General features: G+C 37.1%; 1 protein-coding gene across 1 annotated transcript in view; it reads left to right on the forward strand.

Annotated features, from left to right (window-relative positions):
• The window catches only part of RSPO2 (R-spondin 2), a 161,403-nt gene that overhangs the window by 52,011 nt on the left and 86,898 nt on the right, over positions 1–22,494 (forward strand). The window contains exon 2 of the mRNA XM_030759888.2: positions 21,854–22,042. Within this exon, the coding sequence (XP_030615748.2) occupies positions 21,854–22,042 (189 nt within the window). The remainder of the gene's footprint in view (positions 1–21,853; positions 22,043–22,494) is intronic.

Here is a 22,494-nt window from a genome sequence, read left to right on the forward strand (position 1 = left end):
CTGACTGTGGTGAGGGGGTGGGAGTCTAGGATGGATGTGAGGTTTTTGGTCTCTGAGATATAAGTAGAAGTCTCCTGGATAGGGCTTCTGGAAAAGCTGTCGGTTTCTTATTAAAAAACAAGAGAGACTTGACTGGCATATACCCTTGTCCCTGCCTACATGTAACAAATGCCTCCTTACTACCACAACGTCTGGGAAGTCAGCTTTTTGCCCAGCATAATGCCTCCCTAAAGAGAAACGGGATCCTGAACAAGGGTAGGCAACTAACTAGTAATGTCTGACACATGGTGAGTTACCCGTTCATCTCTCTGCTACTAGTATTAAACAAAAAGCCCAAAGTCTATTCTTTTGAAGAACGCTTTGAGAAAAACATCCTATACCAAAAGGGGATTACTATATTTGCATGAAAAATGTGGCTGTCATATTTTTAACATGCACTCAATCAGCAGGTGCTTTAGCTCTTCCTAAGAATGATTATTGTTCTAATCACAAAGAATAAGAAAAAAAGAAAAACAAAAAAGAAAGGAGGTGATTGTGGTCTTCTCACCCAGCTTGATTTGAATGAAAAGTAAAAAACAAAAAACTTTCAAAGGAACATTTAAAAGCAGCATATAAATGTATGACTATTTTGTGGCTCAGACCAACAGGCTGAGGGAAGCCCACAAAAGGGAAAGGCTGCCGTGGAGTGTGGATCAGCTTTGCAGAAATACAATAAAGATATAAAAGGGAAAGGGTTGTATGGGTTATATATATATATTTTAAATAACAAGGGTCAGTGTTGGATAGTTCAGTGTAACATTTTGAGTTGAATTCATTTTGTTAGGCTTGAAAATATTACAGACTATGAGGTCCATAGACCAGAAATAAAATAATAAATCTTCTATCAAGTTTGCTTTTATATACACCTCTTCTGTACTTATATTTAAAATCTATATTGTATACACTTAACTATACCACCATATGTCAGTTTTCAAAACTATTTCAAACATATATGCAGTAACATATGTGCAATTCTTGGGCTGGCATAACGTTTGTTTTCTTAAAGTATGAACTGTTAATTTGAAAACCAAATTCACTAAAAGATCATGGATCATGAAATTCAGAGTACTGGCACTTTTAGAGTCTTCATGTTTTATGGAAAAAAATCTTCACATTTGGTAATACATGCATTTATTTTTAATGTTTTATCTGGATTTTCTATCACGTCTCTACCCCCTTTCCATTTCTATTTAAGACTTTAAGACATCTTGGCAAAGAGGAACAAAGAGACTTAATTCTTACTGAATATGAAACTCCTTAGGCCTGGATAATGTCTGTATTTTTGCTAAGTCTGGAAAGATGTAAGTTTTAGCCAACACTGGAACAGCTTGAGAAACTATTGAAATCATACATGTATTGTTTTGTCTCTTATGTAGGAAAGTAGTCCTGTGTGGCCTGGTTTTACTTGATGTGGTCCTAGTTAATCTGGTTGTCTGCTTGAGGTCTCTTGTGTTGACCTAAGGGAGGTTTGGGAAATATTGGTTAATATACCATGGTGTGAGAAGGATTTATTACAAACGCCATGTGTCATTAGTATAGGCATTCTTTCCTTGTAAATCAAATATTTTATATAAGAACACATCACAATAACTTGGATTCATTCCCTCATTTCCCTCTGAGTAAAATAAGAGACCCCCCTAAAAGGGTTCATCATAGAGGTGAACTGTGTGTCCGTTTTGAGACTCTTGCTTTCTGCCAAGATTTAAGTGAAGTCCTCTTTTAGTAGGGAAATATAAATGTGAATTAAGGATATAATTTTATCCATAATTAAATAAAAACATTATGGCAAATAATGTTTTGTTCTTCTCTACATCAAATAAATTGTTCAGTTGCTAAATGGAGAAAGATACTGTACAATGAGACTTGAGATTCTAAAGTCTTTTTTTTACTTGCGAACAGTTAGAACAAATCTGGGAATTTGAATATTGTGATATAACTGCTGACAGCCCACAGAATATTAACATTCAGCTGTATGTTTGTTTCTGTTTGACTTTGTAAGTGCTATGTAATTAAATCTTTAGTTTGTAATTTCTTCTAATTTAATTGCATAAATTTGAAATTTTCCTAAGTATAGTTAAATTATTCACTACTAATATTACAAGGAAACACCACATCCTTTGTTTTTATCAAAGTTAAACACACATATGGTTTAGAGTCAAATAGTTCTACCAAGATTGTTATGAAAAACTACTGCCCTTGTCCCAATGCCCTCCTGCTAACTGTGCCACGACTACTTTCAACTCTTTTAGAATCTTTGGGTATCTATGGTCATAACTGTTCACAACATGCTTTTATTGCTCTTGCTGTACTTTTTAGCTTGGGGCATTATCTGTTGAATTCCACTATGGGAGATAAGGATTTAGCTCACTCACTACTTCCCTTCCTCACTACACACGAGCATGCTTCTCCTCTCTATCCTCTCATATGGTTATAGTATAAGTTTGGAAGGATGAGTAACTAGTGTTTATATTCTTATAACCATGCAAACACAGCTGGGTCACATAGTATGTACATATTTATCACATTTTGTTTCCTGTATAACTTGTTGTTTTCTCTGGAGTTGGTTTTTCCTTCATATATGCACCCCTAATTTCAACTCTAAATTCCCTTCAGCTTGTGTAAATCTCTTCCTAGTATGTTAGAATATATTAACTATTTTATTAATTGTATCCTTTTGAAGAAACTTCGGAGTCTCTGATGTGGTGCAATCTAGACTGATTGCTGTATAGCCTGCTTCACAGATATCATCTTGGGATTTTCCTTAACCATCATCTTGGGGATTCCTTCTGCCTCTAATTTGTGTTTAATATGCTGTTTCCTAGATTCCATCTTTTACTTTCTTTCTTCTTTTTTTAATTTATTCCCCTATTTTTGTAGAGCATGTCCTTCAGTAACTTACTGAGAAAAGGTACATGAGATATATATTTTTGGGACCCTACATGTGAGAAATGTCTTTATTTTTCTTCACACTTGACCATTTTGGGTGGTCCTGGATACTTTATGAAGACTTTCTATAGCCATCCCCTCACTCTCACATTTCAGCCTCAGGCTGGGTCCTTCTGAAGCACTCACTACATCTAACTCTCTTAATTTCCTCTCTAGTTCTTCTCCAGTACCCAGGTGGGTAGTGGAAGTCAGGAGCATGTGCAGAAGGGTATCTTTCCTTTCTCTGCACCCTCACCTTCAAAAGTTACCATGGGTGCCCATTGTCGGTATGTCATTTTTCTTTGTGATTGTCAAATAAAACTAGAGCTGGACGGTAAAGTGGTAAAAGCAGATTTTTTTAAAGGAACTATTCCTATAGGACAAAAGAGACCTCAGTTTAGAACTGGGCTCAATTTTGAAGTATGTAGCAAGTTGGGAATTTTAAAGATTGAGGATCAATGTAGTCTTAATTTACTGTTTTCAAAGGGTATACAGGTTCTACTTTTGGCTGCCAATACTGGTAGGAAATGGTAGAAGGCCAAGTCACACAAGAGGAGAAATTGTAGGGTAAGCTCTTGAGCTTACCTGAGAAACAGAAATAGGCAGATGAATCTATGTTCACAGCGGTGGACAGGTATGAGAGAGAAGCCCCCCCAACACCACCAGCAAAACCCAACAAACAAAAAAACAAAGAAGGCAAATTATAAGTATGGGAAGTTAATCTAGTTTGTTTGCTTCTAGTTTTGATGAGGGGTTACAGGATCCCTAAGAATTTTGACTGAAGTCATAAATCCTCAGGAAATGAACTTTGAAATCAAGTGGAGGGCATTCTCTTATCTTTGAACAAGTTAATAGTATACCCACTCCTTGTAATAGACTGATAATCCCCCCAAAAGATCTATAGTGAAATCAGAGAAGATACGAGGAGTCTAAAATGGTCACGACAGAAGATGCCTGCCCATGGGAAGAAAAAAACGATAGGGATCTATGGACACAAGTGCTGTGAGGAGATATGGCCATTTTCCTTTTACATCACGGTTGATATGAATAATATTGATAGTAAGAACACTGCCTTATTCTAAGATTTGGTGAGCAATGGGATTAGAAAATATCACCTTACCCAACTAGTTAGAAACTTATGGAACTGATTAAGAGGAAGTAGGGGTGGAAAATATAAATAACCTCAAAAATGATTTAACTAAGTTTGTGGATGACAGCTCCATAATGGGTTATTACAGGGAGCTAGGATGTTTTGGGTACACTCCTAACCTTTGAGGCCGACATCAAAGAACAGCCATTCTTCCCACAGCATGTCCCTTGGTGCCATCATCAGAATCCTGGACAGGAAGGAGAATGAGTCTGATCCAGTGTGGCAAGACGCATTAGACACTGATCTGTGCCAGATTTGTGTGGGTTGTAAATTTAGGGTAAATTCCAATATGAGGGTTGTAAATTTCAATGAATGAAAACTTGAAAACCTTAACTTTTCTATTTCCTAATCTTTGTTAATTCTTCTTTATATAGTATACTCTTAAAGCTCGTTTTTCAACTTTTTGGAAGATCTCTTATATGTAGCCTTTACTTGACTAGGATGGTACTTTGTGACCTAGTAGTTTCCCATCCTGTAGGGTGAATAGGGTCAACTAATAACTTTGGAAAATAAATCTTACACCCTTGGAATTTCTTTTGCAAATTCACCTATTTTCAGTTTGTAGTTTGAGTGAAAGAATAAAATGGAAAGATTCTACTTTAATTACAACTTTTGGTTTTTCTGATAGAAAGATACATAAAATTCCCCTTTGAATTGATTATAATCTACGTATAGGGAGACACAAAGGTAGTTTTAGTGTTTTCAGGTACAGAGATTAATTTTCCTTATTACTTTTATTTTGGAGGGGGATGCTGCATTCAAAACTTGGATCGGAATGCCTTAGATCAATGTGTAGGAATCATGGGGGATCTTGTTTTTAATATGGATTTGGATTCGGTAGGTGCGGGAGAGGCTTGTGATCGTGCTTCGAGTGGGTGCTGCTACCGCGGGGCTGAGGACCACGTTTTACATAGCAAGACTTGAAAGGGCTACTTGCTAATGTAGCCCTGTAGTTTGGAACACCAATCATGGCTTCAGCTTTCCCACTAAATGTTTTTGGAAAGTTTAGGGAATAATTAAAACAAATAACTTATATGAAGAGGATCCAAATACTACATTTATTTGGATGTTGAACTAATCTAGAAATTCCTTCTTTTCCACCTATTCTGAATTCTTCTCATCTCTCTTCCCTTTCCTTCTTGAATATTTCCATTTGGTATTGAAAAGTGGGGACTAAATGACACAAACGTTTCTTGAGTCTATTAAATTTAAATACACACAAACACATGCACACACACTCTTTCAGTTCTACTTTGGCTAATTACTGGCAATAAAACTCAATAAAGGGATTTAAGGATTATGAATGTTCTACTTGGAGGAAATTGCAATTAAGGTTATTAAGGCCTTTGGGTTTCTGTGTGTTATTTTAAGCAAATTAGGAGTTTTATGTTTTTTAAAGAGACAGTAACTTCTTCCTTGCCCAATTATGCCCCCCCCCCGGCGGTGCGCATGCGCCTGCAGTGCCCGTGGCGCAAAGGCACATGGCCTACTTTATTCTTTCAGGTGAATCACCGTGTAAGTTACGAATGTCTTTTTTCTCAATTCCATATGTGAAAGTCAGGATAACTAAAAGTAGAAACTAAGAAATGGAGAGAAATTGTCCTTTGCTACCAAAATTATTTTAAAAACCTAATGATTGTTTTAAATTCTTTAAAACATTTTAAGGCAGAATAATTGTCATTTACCTTTTATTTCCAAAATAGCTTTGTTTTCTATTAAAGTGATATGGGTTCGTTGCAAAACTTTATGAAATGCTGAACAGTGTACAGAAAAAGATGAACTCATTCTATCTCTTTTCATTAACCATTGTTAACGCTTTTGCATCTATATTTGTAAGATATTTTTCTGTGTATACGGAGAAGGTAGAAATTTCCTAAGATACACACCCCGGGAGTACAGCAAAGTCACTTTATTTTCTAAGCTTGAGTTTAGTGTCTATCTCGAGACCTTGTTCTTCTTAGTAGTGGAAAATTTATCCTGGTAAATTCATATACTCTGTCAATTAAGTGTTTTTCCATTTTCATCACCAGATGAGCTCTGGCCTTCCCTCTTTCTCCATCCACCCGCTTCTCAGCAAGGTTTGCATCAAGTTTGTCTGGGGAGAGGAAGCAGTGGAGGGCCTCTGTCATCCTGATGCCACTCTCCACGACTGTGTGCAGTTAGCATTGGTTTGACTCTTCCATGTCTAGCTCTGCATACCTTCTGTCAGGGCATGAATTCATGTCTACGAAGTCTGCTTCTTCTGTCCTGACTGTGAGGCTGTCCCTGGCCTGTGGTCTCTCTCCATTGTGTCTGAGCTCTTCTTGAGATGTGAGGTTATTTCGGATGTTTTCCTAGACTGCTTTGGGCTTGAGAGGCCTTCTCAGGCCCTTTCTGCCCCAAATGCCTCACTCCCATGTCTCCATCCTGAGGCTCTAAGTGTCCAGGTTGGAGGCACACACCTGGGCACTCCTTTCTTAGGTTTCACATATATCTTCAGTTCTGATTCCCTAATTTATCCGGACAGGATATGAATATTCTTTCGTGCGACCATTTCCCCCAAGGTTAGGGCATATGACTCTTTGTAGAGACCCACTCAACCTAAACTGAGTGTTCTCTTCTCCCTCCCTCCCACACCCCCAATTCATGGGGTCTTTATCCTATCTAAGCAGGTAATTGGCTCTGATAGTCTTCCATGCTTATTTAAGACAGAAACATTTTTCCTCTGTGAAATTTGTCTCCTGTTTTTGAAACTCAGAACTCAGTGTCTCATAACGCAATGAAATTAAAAGAATGGGAAGGTTTTGCCTCTTCTAAGAGTTTTAAAATAGCATTTGGAAACTTAAAATTTGAGCATTTGCACTTCTTTCTTTGAGAAACTCTTCCCTGAGGCAGTGAATGCCACTTGTATATCTGAATAAAGAAAAACCTAAGGACTAAGAAGGAACTTAAAAGAAAAAAGTTCATACTGCAGAATATCATGCCATGTATGATAATAATACGTGTAATATAATATGTGTAACATACACATGTGTTTTTTTTTTTTTGCTGTACGTGGGCCTCTCACTGTTGTGGCCTCCCCCGTTGTGGAGCACAGGCTCCAGACGCGCAGGCTCAGCGGCCATGGCTCACGGGCCCAGCCGCTCCGCGGCATGCGGGATCTTCCCGGACCGGGGCACGAACCCGTGTCCCCTGTATCGGCAGGTGGACTCTCAACCACTGCGCCACCAGGGAAGCCCCACATGTGTTTTTAAATAGAGTCTTACATTATTTTTATAATCCGCCTTCTTACATTTTTCTATATGGAAAGAGCCTTCTTTGCATGTTAACTAACATTGCTGTGTATAATAAATGATCTTTAAAGTCAATATTTTAGATCTGATAAATTATTCAGTGTTCTATTGATGGACACTTTGGCTCTTTACTATCTTTTCACCATTAAAACAAACGCTGTGATGTGAATTGTGTGTCTTTATGTATTTGTCCATTTCTTTCCATAGGATTCCTGAGAGTGACATTGCTGGGTCAAAGGGAAAGTATAATATTGCTAAACTATAGAAGATTTGTACTTATTTACATTACCGCCAGGAGTATATGAGGTTGTCATTTTCTAAATGCTTACTGATAGTTTTTAATCATCAATCTCCTAAACTTTAATATATGGTGAAGTTGGCTCCTTATTTTAATTTGTATTTTTTGTCACTAGTGAGTTTGAACATATTTTCATGTACATTTTTCCGTTTCTTTGATCAACTTTTAATAGTTTGTTTATATTCCCTACTTCCTCTTCTAAAAGGACCATTCTCCATGTTGATCTGCAAGTATTCAATATATACAAAAACATCTACCCTTTTTTTGTGTGTTGCTATACTTTTTTCCAGTTTGTTCCTTTGTTTAGTAAGTATTTTTTTTTGCTGGTCTGACTTTGTCACACAGCCTTTCAGGAGATTCTTTTGCTTTATTAACATAGATTTTAAAATAGGCAAACCATTTTACAAAGTGATTTTTTATTACATATGTATGAAATTTGGGTACCTTTAAATATGTTTGTAATAGTTTAATTCTTGAATCTAATTTTGGTTTTCACTGATATTACTTAAATAGTAACGTTATTTCTCTTTATGCCGACTGCTCTCTACTAGGTTACAGTGAAAAAGCTGCTATTTCATGATTATAAATTCACAAAGAGAAAGTTGCACTGGTTTGTGAGATGATGTACACCCCCCAGTTAGTAAGCGAATTGAATGTTAGGAAAATGTTGTTCACAATAGCATGAACTTGAGCATCTTATCTTCTTTGTGGAAGGTGATCCCCAGAGGCCAGGTGGCTGCTCTGTGCATGAAGTTGGTCATGTGTTAGACCATGGAGAGTGATGAGCTGAAGTGGACAGGGCATGTCTGTTTGATGCAGGCAACTGCCATACAGCTCAGTTGATAGTTATCAAGCTGGAATGTGGGCCATACCATATGATTATTCAAGAAAAAAGCAAGAAATCTGAATTTCCATTAAAAAATTTAGAGGAACAGATATGTTGTGAGTAAAACAAAGTACTTCTACAGACTGCATAGGGGCTCATGGTCATCAGGTAGGAGGCTTTGCTTTATATTTTTTTGAGGCAGAACTGCTCTATGTGAACAGTGTCCCCCAGAGCTGTGTAGAGTATAGCCATGTGTGGTGGCCCTAGAAATGCGTCTATACCACAGTGATGGAATGATCTTCCCAGAGAGTAGCTAATGTCCCCCCTCCTCTATTCCCTTGGGGCGTATGGGCTTGCATGCTCACGTCTGTGCATAGGTGTGTGCCTGTGTGTATGAGCCTAATGATTGGCTCCTATGGTGAGAAGACACCAGATGCCTCATAATCTCTGTCTACTGTCTCCTTAGTTTCCTCTTTTGCTACAATCCTTTTTGAAATACGTTGCTCTCAGAATCGTGTGAGTAAAAATGAAAAGAATAAAGAGGAAGAAACAGGTTTCTGCAATATCAAGTTCAGGATCCCTGAAAATGAAATTGGAGACTTAGTGATTACAAAGTAATTAGAAGAAGTATCTATTGACAAGAATTCTTGACAGATGTGTGCTTCTCATTTCATCACATCAGGAAGCATATGAGGCAGTTTGTCCCATTTTTGGTGATACTCAGTCTGATCCCTTGGTTAATGCGGATTCTGCCAAACCTCTTCATCATAAAGGGAACTTCCCCCTTTGGAATTAGTAAGTAATCTCTTGGGTGATACTTTTTCCCAGTAAGCTTTCACCTAATGATGTTAGGATGGTGATGATTCCTGCCTGAATTAAATTATCGTATTAATGATGGCAGAATGATGCATCTAATTTATGTGGCCACAGTCATTCAAATGCAGATTGTAGGATATTCTACAGGACAGCTGGCCTGGACTCTAAAAATCTCAATGTCAAGAAAGACAAAAAATAATGGGGGAGGTGTTCTGAATTAAAAGGACTAAAGAAACCAAATGCAATGCACAGTCCTTGATTGGTGTCTGGATAGATGGAAAGACATTTTGGGGATGGCTGATGAAGTATGAACATAAACACCATAAAATATTATTTTACCCATGATAAATTTTCTGACATCTGACAATGGTATTGTGATTATGTAAGAAAATGTCCTTATTCTCAGAAGGTGCATGCAGAAGAATTTCATGTGAAGTATTGTGGTGTCTGCAACTTACTTATAAGTAGTTTACCAAATATGAGTGTGCTATTTCTGTATCTTTCTCTCTGTAGATCTGTGTGTATATAGACAGAGACATAGGTATAGATGTTGATATATAGATAGGGAGAGAAAGCAAGGGAAACTGTGATTTTTAAAAAAATAACGAGGTTAATTTTGACAGGACTTGTTCTTATTGACATAAACACCGTGATAGGTGTTTATAATAATTATTGTAAACTATAAGTGCTTACAACCCTGGTGTCCTAAAGCCTCTTCTAAAATTTGGAGTTTTTGAAATTCAGTTTTCCCAACTTATTGAAAATCAGACATCGATTCATTTCCCTTCTTTAAAGCCCTCCATTTTTTTTTTCAGGAATCAATTTCTCAATATTTAAAAAAATAAAGATATATTCATTAGGGTCTTCTTGCTTATCTTATAGTCAATATTTTTTCCTTAAGCTGTGATTTTTTCCCTTTTCGCTTTGAAGGTCTTTGTTTTTAATAAATACAAAATGAAAGCAGAAAATAAGTTTTTCTACCTCTTTCATCTAGTATTACGTTATATCAATAATTGGACTGAACAATTTCATCTTGTTATTTTGCTCTTAAAAAAAAAAGTTCCCCATAAACCTTAGGAAAATTTAGCCTTCCTAGGAAAATTTAGCCTTCCTCACATTTGTTTGTGACTAACCTATTTTTCTCCTGAACGTATCCTTTTGTACATGTTGCTTAAAATGTTTGAATTCATCAGAGGACTTCCTATGAAACCTTATTGAATTCTAATAGAATATCGTTCATTTCTTTTTCCATTGGGATTATGTGAGTTGATTATTATTTTGAAAATATCCTCTTTTTTTTTTTTTTTTTTTTTGCGTTATGCGGGCCTCTCACTGTTGTGACCTCTCCCGTTGCGGAGCACAGGCTCCGGACGCGCAGGCTCAGCAGCCATGGCTCACGGGCCCAGCTGCTCCGCGGCATGTGGGATCTTCCCAGACCGGGCCACGAACCCGTGTCCCCTGCATCGGCAGGTGGACTCTCAACCACTGCACCACCAGGGAAGCCCTGAAAAATCCTCTTAATTCCTCTTCTAACTTAGAAATGTTGGCTGCAAAGCCAAACCTGTATCCTTCCAAACTTAAAAAAAAAATCCATCGTTGAAGTCTTGGATTTTACTTCTAGGGTCGCAGTTTCTGTATATTCGACTCTTTTAAACCCCATGGTAACATCATAGTTTCCATATTCTCAGCAAATTCTTTCTTGTATCCAAGTTAAGTATTGAGTGGCTCCTTTTGCTATTGTCTGAAAGATAGATTGTCAGTAAGATAGGCCAAGATTTATCAGACATACAAGGACAGAGAGTTCAGCATCCCCCATTCCTGTGCAGACACCTGTGCCCGTACTAGTCCTCCCCTTGGGATATCCCCCTACAGCTGGCAAACTCCTGCTCCAACTGGCAACTCGTCTTACCACCTATTTCTTAGCTCTTCCAGGATAAATTTGATCTCCTTCTTCTCTACCCCTAAGCACTTGGTAGCGTGCACATAAAATGCAACTTAAAATCCACAGCACCTTAAAGGGCTCTCAGTGAACAAACCTAGGATAAGTTGAGCACAGATTACAGTAACAGATGATAGTACACTGAATAAAATCTGCGATTCCCTACTGATGTAAACAAACAAGCAGAGAAATAAATGAAGGAGAAGGGAAAGCTCTTCCTAACACTAGAACACCCCCTAATAAATGGAGAAGAATGATGGAGTTATAAAATCACCTTTGATAACCATCAGAAGAATAGTTGATTTAGGCAAAAGGATCACGGGTGGATGCCAAAACCAGTGTGTGGAAGTTTGAAGAACAGGATATGTATGTAGTTTCACTATATCTCCTCAAAAAAAAAAAAAAAAACTTCCTATAGAGGGAAAAATAGTGACTTTATAGTATAGAAACCTGACCGACACCACCTTAGTCGAGGGATCAAAGTTAATATCACCAGTAATGTAACCAAATTCATCAAGTGCCTCTTGACCTGCACGAGAAAACGACATAACATCAATTCATACATAATCCCCCAAATGTGAGATCAGTCCGCCAAATAGATATTCTGTAAATAACCGATCTTCCAAAATGTCAAGCTCATGAAAGAGGAACTGTTCCAGATGAAAGGAGACTGAAGAAATAGTTCAACTTAATGCAATGCATAATCTTGGATGGGATTCTAGTCTAGGAAAATAGTAGATATAAGGGACATTATTGGGATAATTGAATATGGACTGGGGGTTAGAAAATAGTATTGGATCATATCAATATGGCTGATATTATAAGACAATGTCCTCGTTTTTGGAAATACATACTGAACACTGAAATTTAGAGGTAAAAGAGTGTAATGTCTACAACTTATACTCAAATGGTTCAGAAAAATAGTATATGCATACATTTATATACACATGCATAAGTGTAGGTATCTATATACACATCTCTGTCTGTAAACATGCATACATACAGTTTTGCCACTTTTTTGAGAGTGACCAAACACTATTTAGTTTTCCAGTAGTGCACATGGAGTTTGCTTTTGGCTTCTGAGGCTTGGAGGGAGTGAAGGAGAATTATGGTTAATGAGCAGGGGCAAACTGCTCTCAAACTCTTTGTGTCAGTCTGTCAGTCCAGCCTCTTCACTTTAGCGCATCTTTAAAGTCTAGTTGTGCTCATTTGGATGGCGTAACGAGCCTTTCTAATTACATAGGTATGCTTGCTGTGTTACTTCAAAGGCCCCTTGTCCAGGACACGATTTGTCTTCAAAGACAGTGAGGAGAGTGGCCCATTTGCAGGAAATTGCATGGTTTGGGGGTGATGTTTTTTCTTTGAACTTGTCAATTGGAGTAGAGTGCTGGCTTTTTCCTGTATGCCCAAACAGTTAAAGACTTTCCATTTATAATTTTGAAGATTTCTCTTTAACCTCTGCCAGAAGAAACCTGTAACTCAGTTTCCCCCATTATTCTTTGTGCTGTATCAGCAGTTTGACTCTGAAGTGTTTTTGTGGATGACATCCTAATTTTGTTGGTTTATGAGATTTAATATAGTCCTAGTTATGTTAGGAAAGAGTTAGTATAGTACTTTTAGTGGCTAATCACCAAAAGGAACTTTGATTATTTTGCTGTAGCTAAAAACAGAGCACAGGGGCAGTGAGCAACTTACAAGGGTACAGTCTAATTTGAAAGAAAGTTCTCACAGTTTTAATCATGGTACAATGCATTTTTTCCCTAGGTGCTGTACACATATCTCTTAATGAGGAAATTAAAAACATGGCTTTTGAAATCAGAGGTCAGAACTGGATTTAAATTAGTCACTAGCAAACTGTATGACTTTGGAAAGGTTTCTTAAACTCTCTGATCTGTTTATTCACTTTTGATAAACAGAAATTATGAGTAATAAACATTACTTAGAATGTTTCCCCAAGTTCATTTTCTTTTCTTTCCCCACCCCCATTTTGACTTTTCTCTTTTTCATTTCTTCTTGTTCTGAATAGATATAACTTCTTAGAGCAAGAATGGTTAAGCAGCTAGATTGCAAACTGTGTCTAAGGTATTGATTGCTGTGAAGTTAGCAAACTGACAAAGCATGTTAAAATGAACTGTTGATAAATATTAAATACAGACAATTGATTTAAAAATTACTGAGAACTAAATCCTGTGTAGGCCTGAAGATTTAGTAGTGAATCATTCTGATTTTTATTAGCATAAGTAATATTTTACCCACAGCGACCTACACTGAGTATAATAAAGCTTTCACCTTTTTTTGCATTATAGTGTATTCCGGAATAATTGTTACATAATAATGTTTGTCAACCCAAAGTGTTTGTTAGTGTGTTTTTCATTAAGGCAACTTAAAAAATTTTTTTAATTATCTTTGTTTGAAGAGACCTTTCTCTAGAACAGTGTAGCTAACAGTGTTCATTCCCAATTTTAAAACACAGTGGTATAATCCATGGGAGTTTCCACATCTAAAACACATGGAGTCTTTAATCTGGTTAGTTATGGCATGGGTGGTTCTTGAGGGCTGTGTTTATGACAGCAAATAAGCCATCCAGTTGGCTTTCCATTTATTGTTTTAAAATTAAAATCGTGAAATAAGCAGGAGTTAGTTTATATTCTATTAATCTTTGAATAGACAGGAAGGGGAGTTTTTCCTATAGGCAGTTGGGTAGGTCAGACGCTATGCGCACTTAAGTTACAGTACTTAGGAAGTATGCAAAACTATTTTGAAGTAGTGTTAGTATAAGAAGTATTTAAGTACTTTATGGAATAAAAATCTGGCTCTGTTTATGAGCAGTTTGCTTTTTTCTGTTTAAATAATTGGATTATCTCCTTGTGTAAACATGGGGCCATGTGAAAGTGGTGGTTTCACAGTCTTCATAAATGTATCTATTTAGATCTGCTCATGTTGGAGTTACCATTAGCACCAACATTCTGTCAACATTTCCACAGGGTCTTTTAAGTACGTTGTGAAAGTCCAAGCCAACCCTTGGCATGAGTGATCTATACTACACAGCAGTTTCTAGCCACAGCTTAGAGGATCCCATACATTATAACTTTACGCTTACTTTTCCTCTGGCATTAGAACAGTTTTATGGAGTAAATTTTTTTCTCTGTCACGGATTCAAGCAGGTGGCTTATTTTATACAACATAAAATATGAGTCTTCCCTTGTTTCAGAACATCATATATCTTTGGGAAAATGAGCAAATCTCAAACCATCTTATATTTTTCTCATCAACTAATTAATGTTACTGGTGTTAGCAGTTGTAGAAGCTGAAGAGCTTATGATTCTGGTATTTTGCTTATGTTAATAGTTTAGTTCTGGGATGCGGGTGTTCTGACCCTTAATTGTATATATTTCCCTGTTACCTGTCAGCGTTAACATCTAGCATAGGAATATGCATTAAGATTTTTGTGTCAGAGTTTGTAGCGGGGGTGTGGAGGGAAGAGGAATAATTCTTCCAGGGCTTGGCTTCGACAGTGAGTGTTAATTATGAGAAATACTGCACCATTTGGGGAATTGTATATGCTAACTTGAGGGCTCATGATTTTAATTTTTTGTTGGAGTCTATACATAGCTACTTTTATCTTTTCTTGTGTCTTTTTACTTGACGTTGGGTGTTAATGACAGTTTTTGGAAACCTGTTTCTGGGTCCCATTTAACTCATTCAGATTCTTGTGTTCTACTTCATGTTTAGTTGGTCAGTACATAGAACTGGCACATCAAAGTGCTCATTTCAACTTTCCTTGAGCTTCTCTCTGTGGTCCTGAGCCCTGAGGATCAGGACCTGATGGATTCTGATTTAAAAAAAAACAACACTTAAGTACCTTGCATTGAATGTAAGATGTGCATTCAGAAGCTCTTTTGGGAAATCTCTGGCTCCTATCACCAGATGTGTGACCTGCATCTGCTTCAGCTGCTCACGTTTTGGGTGAAATATGCTAAAGGGATACGGCTTGGTCTCAAGGTAAAATGTGTTGAACCAAAGTAATTTTTCCTCTGATGATTGCAGTGACTGCTTTGGTACATTCTTTCAGTTCCCTCCAGCTCTGGCAGACTCTCTTGAATATTAATGATGATGTGTTAAATTAGAAGGGGAATGTGTTTTATTGTGTTCTGGATAGGTTCGTTGTGCCCTCAAACATACTTATGTAAGATTCCATCCACATTTATTTTGCAACCGTATCTTAGCTCATCATCTTTCCTTGACCTGCCCTTATCGAGTATTCTGGACTTCCCTGAGACGTCTTAGTTAATTTATACTTGAAGCATGCATGACATGCCTCATCCAGACTTTCTGCTTCCTGTGATGTGTAAAAAAAAAGAAAAAGAAATACCCCGTCCAGTTAAGCACACTACAGCCATGGTTAATCGTGGTTGTAACTGTGCTTCTGAGGTGCGAGTCTATAAAGGCTGTAGTGCTGACACTGGCGAGAAATCAGGAGCTTACAATTGTGGTCCCTTTCCTCATTTTTTCTGAAGATGTTAGCACTTCATGTGTTAAAATAAACCTGTAATTCTACTTAACTTTCTCCCTCCATATTTTAAAGTCTAGTAGCTTTGAGTTTTTATACAGTGAGACACACACTTTTGTAGGAGCAGCAAAATCATCTGATTAAATTCCTTTAATCCTGATGTCATTAAGAATATTCATCTCTAGAGATGATTTCGGTATTTTAGGAGGCTTATAAATCTTTAGAAATACTATTTTCCTAAGGAATACTTCTGAAGGTAAGGATATATCCATTCTTTCATTCCTAATTAACATGTTTTAGGTGGATAAACAATGGTATTAATTATCAACTAATAACATTTTCAGGCAGCCAATTAATATGGGTTTCTCAAAGCTAGTACTTTGAGAAGTTAAAAGTTTTGTAAGCCTTTTTCCTAAAAATATTGGTATCTATTGAAGGACTCATGATAAAAGATAAAGAGATTCTGAGAAAATATGGTTTAATTCTACAGGTTATAAAATTTTGGAATTTTTGGCACGTTTGCCCTTTATTCTCAAAAGTTTTTCTAGACTAAATTCATGTTATTTTACCTCCTCCAAAACTTTAATGGACATTTAGAAATTTATCTCTGTCAAAGCTTTATTAACATTGTTAATTTTAGCATGTTAATTTTAACATGTTAAAACATAATTTTAACATTTTCTAAGGCATAATGATTATAATGGTGAGCATCCAGAGTGTTAAAATTTGTTGTCTTTGCATCAAAGATCAGATTATTTTATTTTCTATAAATATTTACAATTTAATGTAAAACTAAGGAAAGTATCCTAAGATAGGCATTTCTCATTTTGGTCAAATCTTGTGTGGCTCCTTAATTCACGACCTTGATTGCTTAGTTGAGTTTGAGCTTGGGAGTATACATGATTACATGGTTTTTTATCCCAGTGTTGCCAAGCTGTAGTGGAAGGATCTATGCCTGACTTGATTTGTATAGAATCTGACATGCAAGTTCCCTGTCATTGGTGCCAGAGATAGGGTTTTGGTTTCTAAATATATATCTTGAATTTGGGATTGGGCAGAGATAAATATATTAGCAATTTTATGATAAGATTGATCAATGAAGTTAATAGTAGTTTTTCATTTTTTAAAAAGCTGTTCAACTTGTAACATTATTTAACCTGCAAATATGGAGTAAGGCTAAGATGCCAACAGCCCATTGTTCAGTCCCATTATTTTCAGGATTAGAAATCTGTACTCTTTGTCAGGAATGGATGCCTTCACCTAGCAGGAATTTAGATTTCTTCTTGTTTGGCAGGGCCTACTACAGAAACAGGGGAACACTTTTAAAATGTATTAGGAGTATATTAGAAACAGATGGGCATTCAACACCTACATAAAATGTTCTATGGGATAAAATGTGAATAACTGGGTTTGATTTAACAAAGGATCAAACTTAAAATATCAGGATTCATGAAAAACCAAACTTACTTTGCCATTTAAGAGGAATACAAATCAGATAATTAGAATCAAGAGTAAAGAGTTTGGGCTTCCCTGGTGGCGCAGTGGTTGAGAGTCCTCCTGCTGATGCAAGGGACACGGGTTCGTGCCCCTGTCCGGGAAGATCCCACATGCCGTGGAGCGGCTGGGCCCGTGAGCCATGGCCACTGAGCCTGCGCGTCTGGAGCCTGTGCTCTACAACGGGAGAGGCCACGACAGTGAGAGGCCGACGTACCTCAAAAAAAAAAAAAAAAAGAGTAAAGAGTTTGAGTTATACTGGTTTTTGTCTCCTTATATACTTAGTGATATAAGTAATTGTTACTTGGCTTCTGCCTCATGAGTTTTGTTTTCTATATCCATATATTCCTTTCCCTGTCAGGGAGATATGTGTGGATTTGTGTTTACACCACTGTCTAGCACCTTTTTGAAGATTTTTAATGTTTTATGTGATATATTTCATCTTTAGAATTTTGGGTGGATCTAGATTTAGAAAAGTGTTTTGGTTGGAGTGATGAGGCTCTGGATGTCAGCAGGCTTTAGGGTTGGAAAAGTTGAAGCTTATGGGGAGAGCAAATAAACACAGTCATCAAAGCTGGGAATTAAGATTTGTTTATTCACCTGCAAACTTGAATTAAATCTCATAGAAATAGGCAGAGCCATTTGACTTATTAAGATCCTGACAAAATAAATTACTCTAGTCATGCTTAAAGGTCTATTTTTGCCTGGCTTTAGATACAGAGATTGGTGTAGTCACCATATAATGGATGAGGAAGTTCTTGTTGAATTAAGCTGTTGACGTACAACATAGAGGTGACTAGGATAGTTGACATTGGACAACAGTTAATTAAACCAAAAAGTCCATTTGAGGTTTGGGGCACAAAGCTTCAAATTGCCAAAATTACATGTGTTCTTGTCCTTCAGTATTGAGGAGCACGGTTGAAGAAGATTGGGGGAAGGGAAGAGAGAGCACTTAGGTTGGGTGTGGCTCACATCACTTTTGTTTTAAGAGAATTCCTCCTGTGTAGGGTTATAAAGATATCTAAGATATGGACTCAGGTAAGTATTCCCTATTTCATTTTCATTGTCAGTTAAGGTTTAAGTAAATAAAGCAATGCTTTATTGATTTTAAGAATACCTTTTTAAAAATGTAGAGTACAATTTGTTGACTCTGAAATCTTTGTGGTCAGGATGAAAGTTGGCTTCTGATACATAAAACAAAAAAAAAGCCTTTAATTTATGATGATTCTCTTAGCTCTGTAATTCTCTTTTCTCCATACTTCTTACTACAGAGTGTGATTTATAGTGATAAAGAGCTCTTGGTTTAACTTTTGAACTGAAAGTAAGTATAGCTTCAGTTTTACTTTGTGATGACTGTGGTACAGAGAACCTTCTCCTTAAACCATTTTGCTATGTATGTAAATCTTCCAAATTCTCCTTTTACTTATGAAACTAAGTTTGGGATTTGGACAACCTTGATAGTACCTTTTCACATTTGTAGTTAAGTTGCAGAGCAGAAGGCAGCCAGTGAACTATTCTTAGACGTGCTGCAGAGGACCCTGCAGTGTGGGGCTGCCTTTGATGCAGCAACTCCTGCCCTTGCCTTAGTCTCCAGGTTGCTCCTACATAAGGACTTCTTCTTTCACAAGAGAGTCATAAATTGCTTCCCCAAATATCATGCCAGAGGGTCTTTGTGCTTAAGGTGGGTTATGTTCTTAGGCAGCCCTGAAAATTAAAATGAGTTGGGTTCTCCCCAGTCACCACTTCCTCTGCCAAAGCCATTTCATCCATCATACAGCTGCTGAGTCTTCCTAGTTCTGTCCTTTTCATCCTGTGTTCTGCACCCTACCCACCCCACTCTCAGTTTTTACCCCTTCCTTACACAAAAGTTTGTCTGTATCCCAGTTTTTGAAACTTACATACTCACTCCTTACAACCTGCTCAGGACACTAATAACAAAATGGGAGAATAAAACCTCTTCAGAAGGCAGCTGGGGAAATTGTAAATAGTCTAACCTTATTTCCAGTTGGCTATGTGAAAATGCTTTATAAGTCATAATTATTTCATGAGAGTAAGGGGTAACAGAAATCCTTTGATGAAAATAAAAGCAGAAGAGCTGAGCCAACAATAGAACGTAGAGAGAGGTACGTGGGGAGTTGGGGCACTATAACTGTCTAAGTGAGAAGTAATAAGGACCTGACTTATGAGAAGATTAGTGGAAATTACAAGAGTGAGGGCTGGAATTAAGTCTTTAGAAGGAGACATTCTCATTAATCTAGAAGAGGAAGAAAACTTTCAGTAATGACCCGGCTACAGGAGTTGGGAGGACAAGAGACTGAGAATGAGGTCTTGAATTGAGGATCTGAAAACCAGTTGTGGTCTTCATAAAAGCAGTGTTGGGGATAATTACATGGGTGGGGATGGTAGGTTGAGGCTGCAGATAAAATGGACACTTCCAAGAAATATGAGTGATATTGGTCTGATTCATTGATATGAGAAGATGCTCACAACTTGATTGAAATTGAGCAAGTTATCATACTTCATGTAAAGTCTGATCACAGTTATGAAAAATACCAATTACATATTATAAATACTGTATATGCGTACATATATAAAGGGGTATCTGGAAAGTTTGCCACAATTTTATTAAGAATTCTATCTGAGGAGGTGATTTTTGATCTGAATTGATTCTGTTTTGCTCCACAATTGCAGGTTTAAGAAAATAAGGTGGTAAATAAGAAATTAGTTGGGAAGCATAGATAGCTTTGCAAGCAAGAGAAAGTCTCTAACACTATGTAAATAAAAGCAGTTTTGAACAGTTGATAGAACAAAGTCCTGGAATAAGTGGGAAGAAGTAGATCTTAATGCCCAATTCAGAGGGTCATCTTGACCATGATTTCTGGTCCTGAGTGTCTTGGTTCTTCTTTGGCCCCTTCTCTGAAAGGTTAGACTAAGCCCTTGTTTGGGAATCTCTCTGGAAGAGAGGCTGCAAGAACAAGTCAGGGAGCCCAGAAGTGGGGAGAGCATGTTGTGGAACTGAAACCTATGTAGGTCTGCGGCAAGTAGTTGTAAATATACTGGATGTTAAATCATTATAAATAAGGACTGGTGTGGTATACAGTGTGCTTTGTTGCATAGCTGCTAATCTGAATACTGTCGGCTTGGTATTAATTTTATATGCAATAAAGATTATATGTAGGGCAAATAGGATGTAGTCTCAAAGCAGAAAGTTTCAATAATTGATGAATTTTCTGTTCCTTGTCTTATTTCTTTTGTGGGTTAACTCAATAAAATGAAGTCAGTGTGGCCTTAAGCTTATGACCTTACATGAACTTCTTATACTTTGGAAATTATACTAGGATTTCAGATTGTATCATTTCTGAATTTTATACCAGGGCTAGAAACGGAATTTGTTTTCTTTTCAATTACCATTTTTGTCACTAGCTGTAGTGAACTTCATAAGGTTCATATATTTCAGATACTGTTTTTTCTTACATGCTTCCTACCTTTTTAATATTTATATCTTGTTTTGTGCCACAGTTCTTTAAGCCTGTTTTCTAGTTAAGTCCCTCTCCCAGTCTACCATTCAACTTGCCTTAGAATGTTTTTCAGTTTTAGAATTTTAATTTTTCTAATTTGCCCATTTTATGATACTGCTTCTTCCCGTGTGATTTCTAGTCATTTCATCTCTTCAAATACTCTAAAGATACTCATTTTAAAGTCATTTTCAGATGGTTCTGTTATTTCTGATTCTTTAGGAATGAAATCTCTTACTCAGACTGACTCTTCCTCACTGAGGTTTGCTTGCACATGTGATTTGTTCATTTTGATGTTAAGGTGGTTTTCCATGAAAGTCCCAGGTTGTAGTCCCAGTCTCAGGATTGTAGAAAATTTCTGTAGGGTTGTTTCATACTTTTTTCTTTGTGGATTTTGCTGGATCTGGGCAAGTTTTTTATGTTAACCTCTTGACTTAGGGACCCCATACTACATTGATGATTTAAACTTGGATACCACACTTGGAAGTCTCATAGATTTGGGGTAGCTTTCTCTTATGGGTTATATTTTTCTCTCCTGTGCTCACGTCCTCTATGCCTCAATCCAGGGTTGGAAACCTCTTCTCTGGCCAGCTGGAGTGGGGGCTTCTAGTGCTTGTTCCATGGACACACAAGCCTTTACGACTCCAGTCTCCATAGAGACAAGCATCAGCTCTTTACATGCGTATTTCTTTTCTTTTTTATATTGAAGTATAGTTGATTTATGATAGTGTGTGAGTTTCAAGTTTATAGCAACGTGATTCTACATGCATATTTCTTGGTCTGGACTCAGGACCCTGCCCTGAGGTCTGCCTCTGTCTGCTCTAGCATCTCCATAAGCCGTTCAGTTTGAGCTTCCAGCCCCAACTCGGTCTCTGGGTTTCCTCTTTGTTTCTAAGTTTGGTTGTGTATTAACCGTTGTTTTTTGGAGGGTGGCAGAGGTTATTTTGTTTAGCATTTCTATGTGATTAAAGTAAAAGGACAAGAGACACTTGTCTTTTCAGCATGTTGCATTGACCAGAAGTCTGATCATATTCATATTTAAATGTATTTTGTCTTTTCTCTTTTACAGCTAGTTATGTATCAAATCCCATTTGCAAGGGATGCTTGTCTTGTTCAAAGGACAATGGGTGCAGCCGATGTCAACAGAAGTTATTCTTCTTTCTTCGAAGAGAAGGCATGCGCCAGTATGGAGAGTGCCTGCATTCCTGCCCATCCGGGTACTATGGACACCGAGCCCCAGATATGAACAGATGTGCAAGTGAGCAGTCAACTTTTGTCCACCCTATTTTATTGTTTATGCAACTTAGGGGGAGTTAAGTTGAAAATTTTGATTAAGAAAGAGTACAATTTTAATATGCTACAGAAATAGTTTAAACTTAAAAAAAAATAAGTGAGGTGGTATAAGAACACTTTTACTTTATCTCTTGTATAGAAGTATATTGTATACACTCACTTTTTTTTAAAGATTACCTAAGTATTTTTTCATAGCATGTATCTCAAACACAAGCATGGTAGGCAGATCTTTGTAAGGCATACTCAGCACTTATCAAAAAATAAAGGGATTTAAATACCTTTATATTGCGAACATCCTCTTGAGCTTACCACAGTGTCTGTAGCTTCTTTTTCTCTTATACTTGAGTTTGTAATACTTGAATTAGTCTAATCTGTAATTTAATACATGAATTTAAAACACCACTGCTGATAAAAGGT

This window comes from Delphinapterus leucas, chromosome 17 (genome assembly GCF_059928025.1).
Source record: "Delphinapterus leucas isolate spDelLeu-1000000601 "Yukka" chromosome 17, BTC_Dleu_Yukka2, whole genome shotgun sequence".
NCBI lineage: Eukaryota > Metazoa > Chordata > Mammalia > Artiodactyla > Monodontidae > Delphinapterus > Delphinapterus leucas.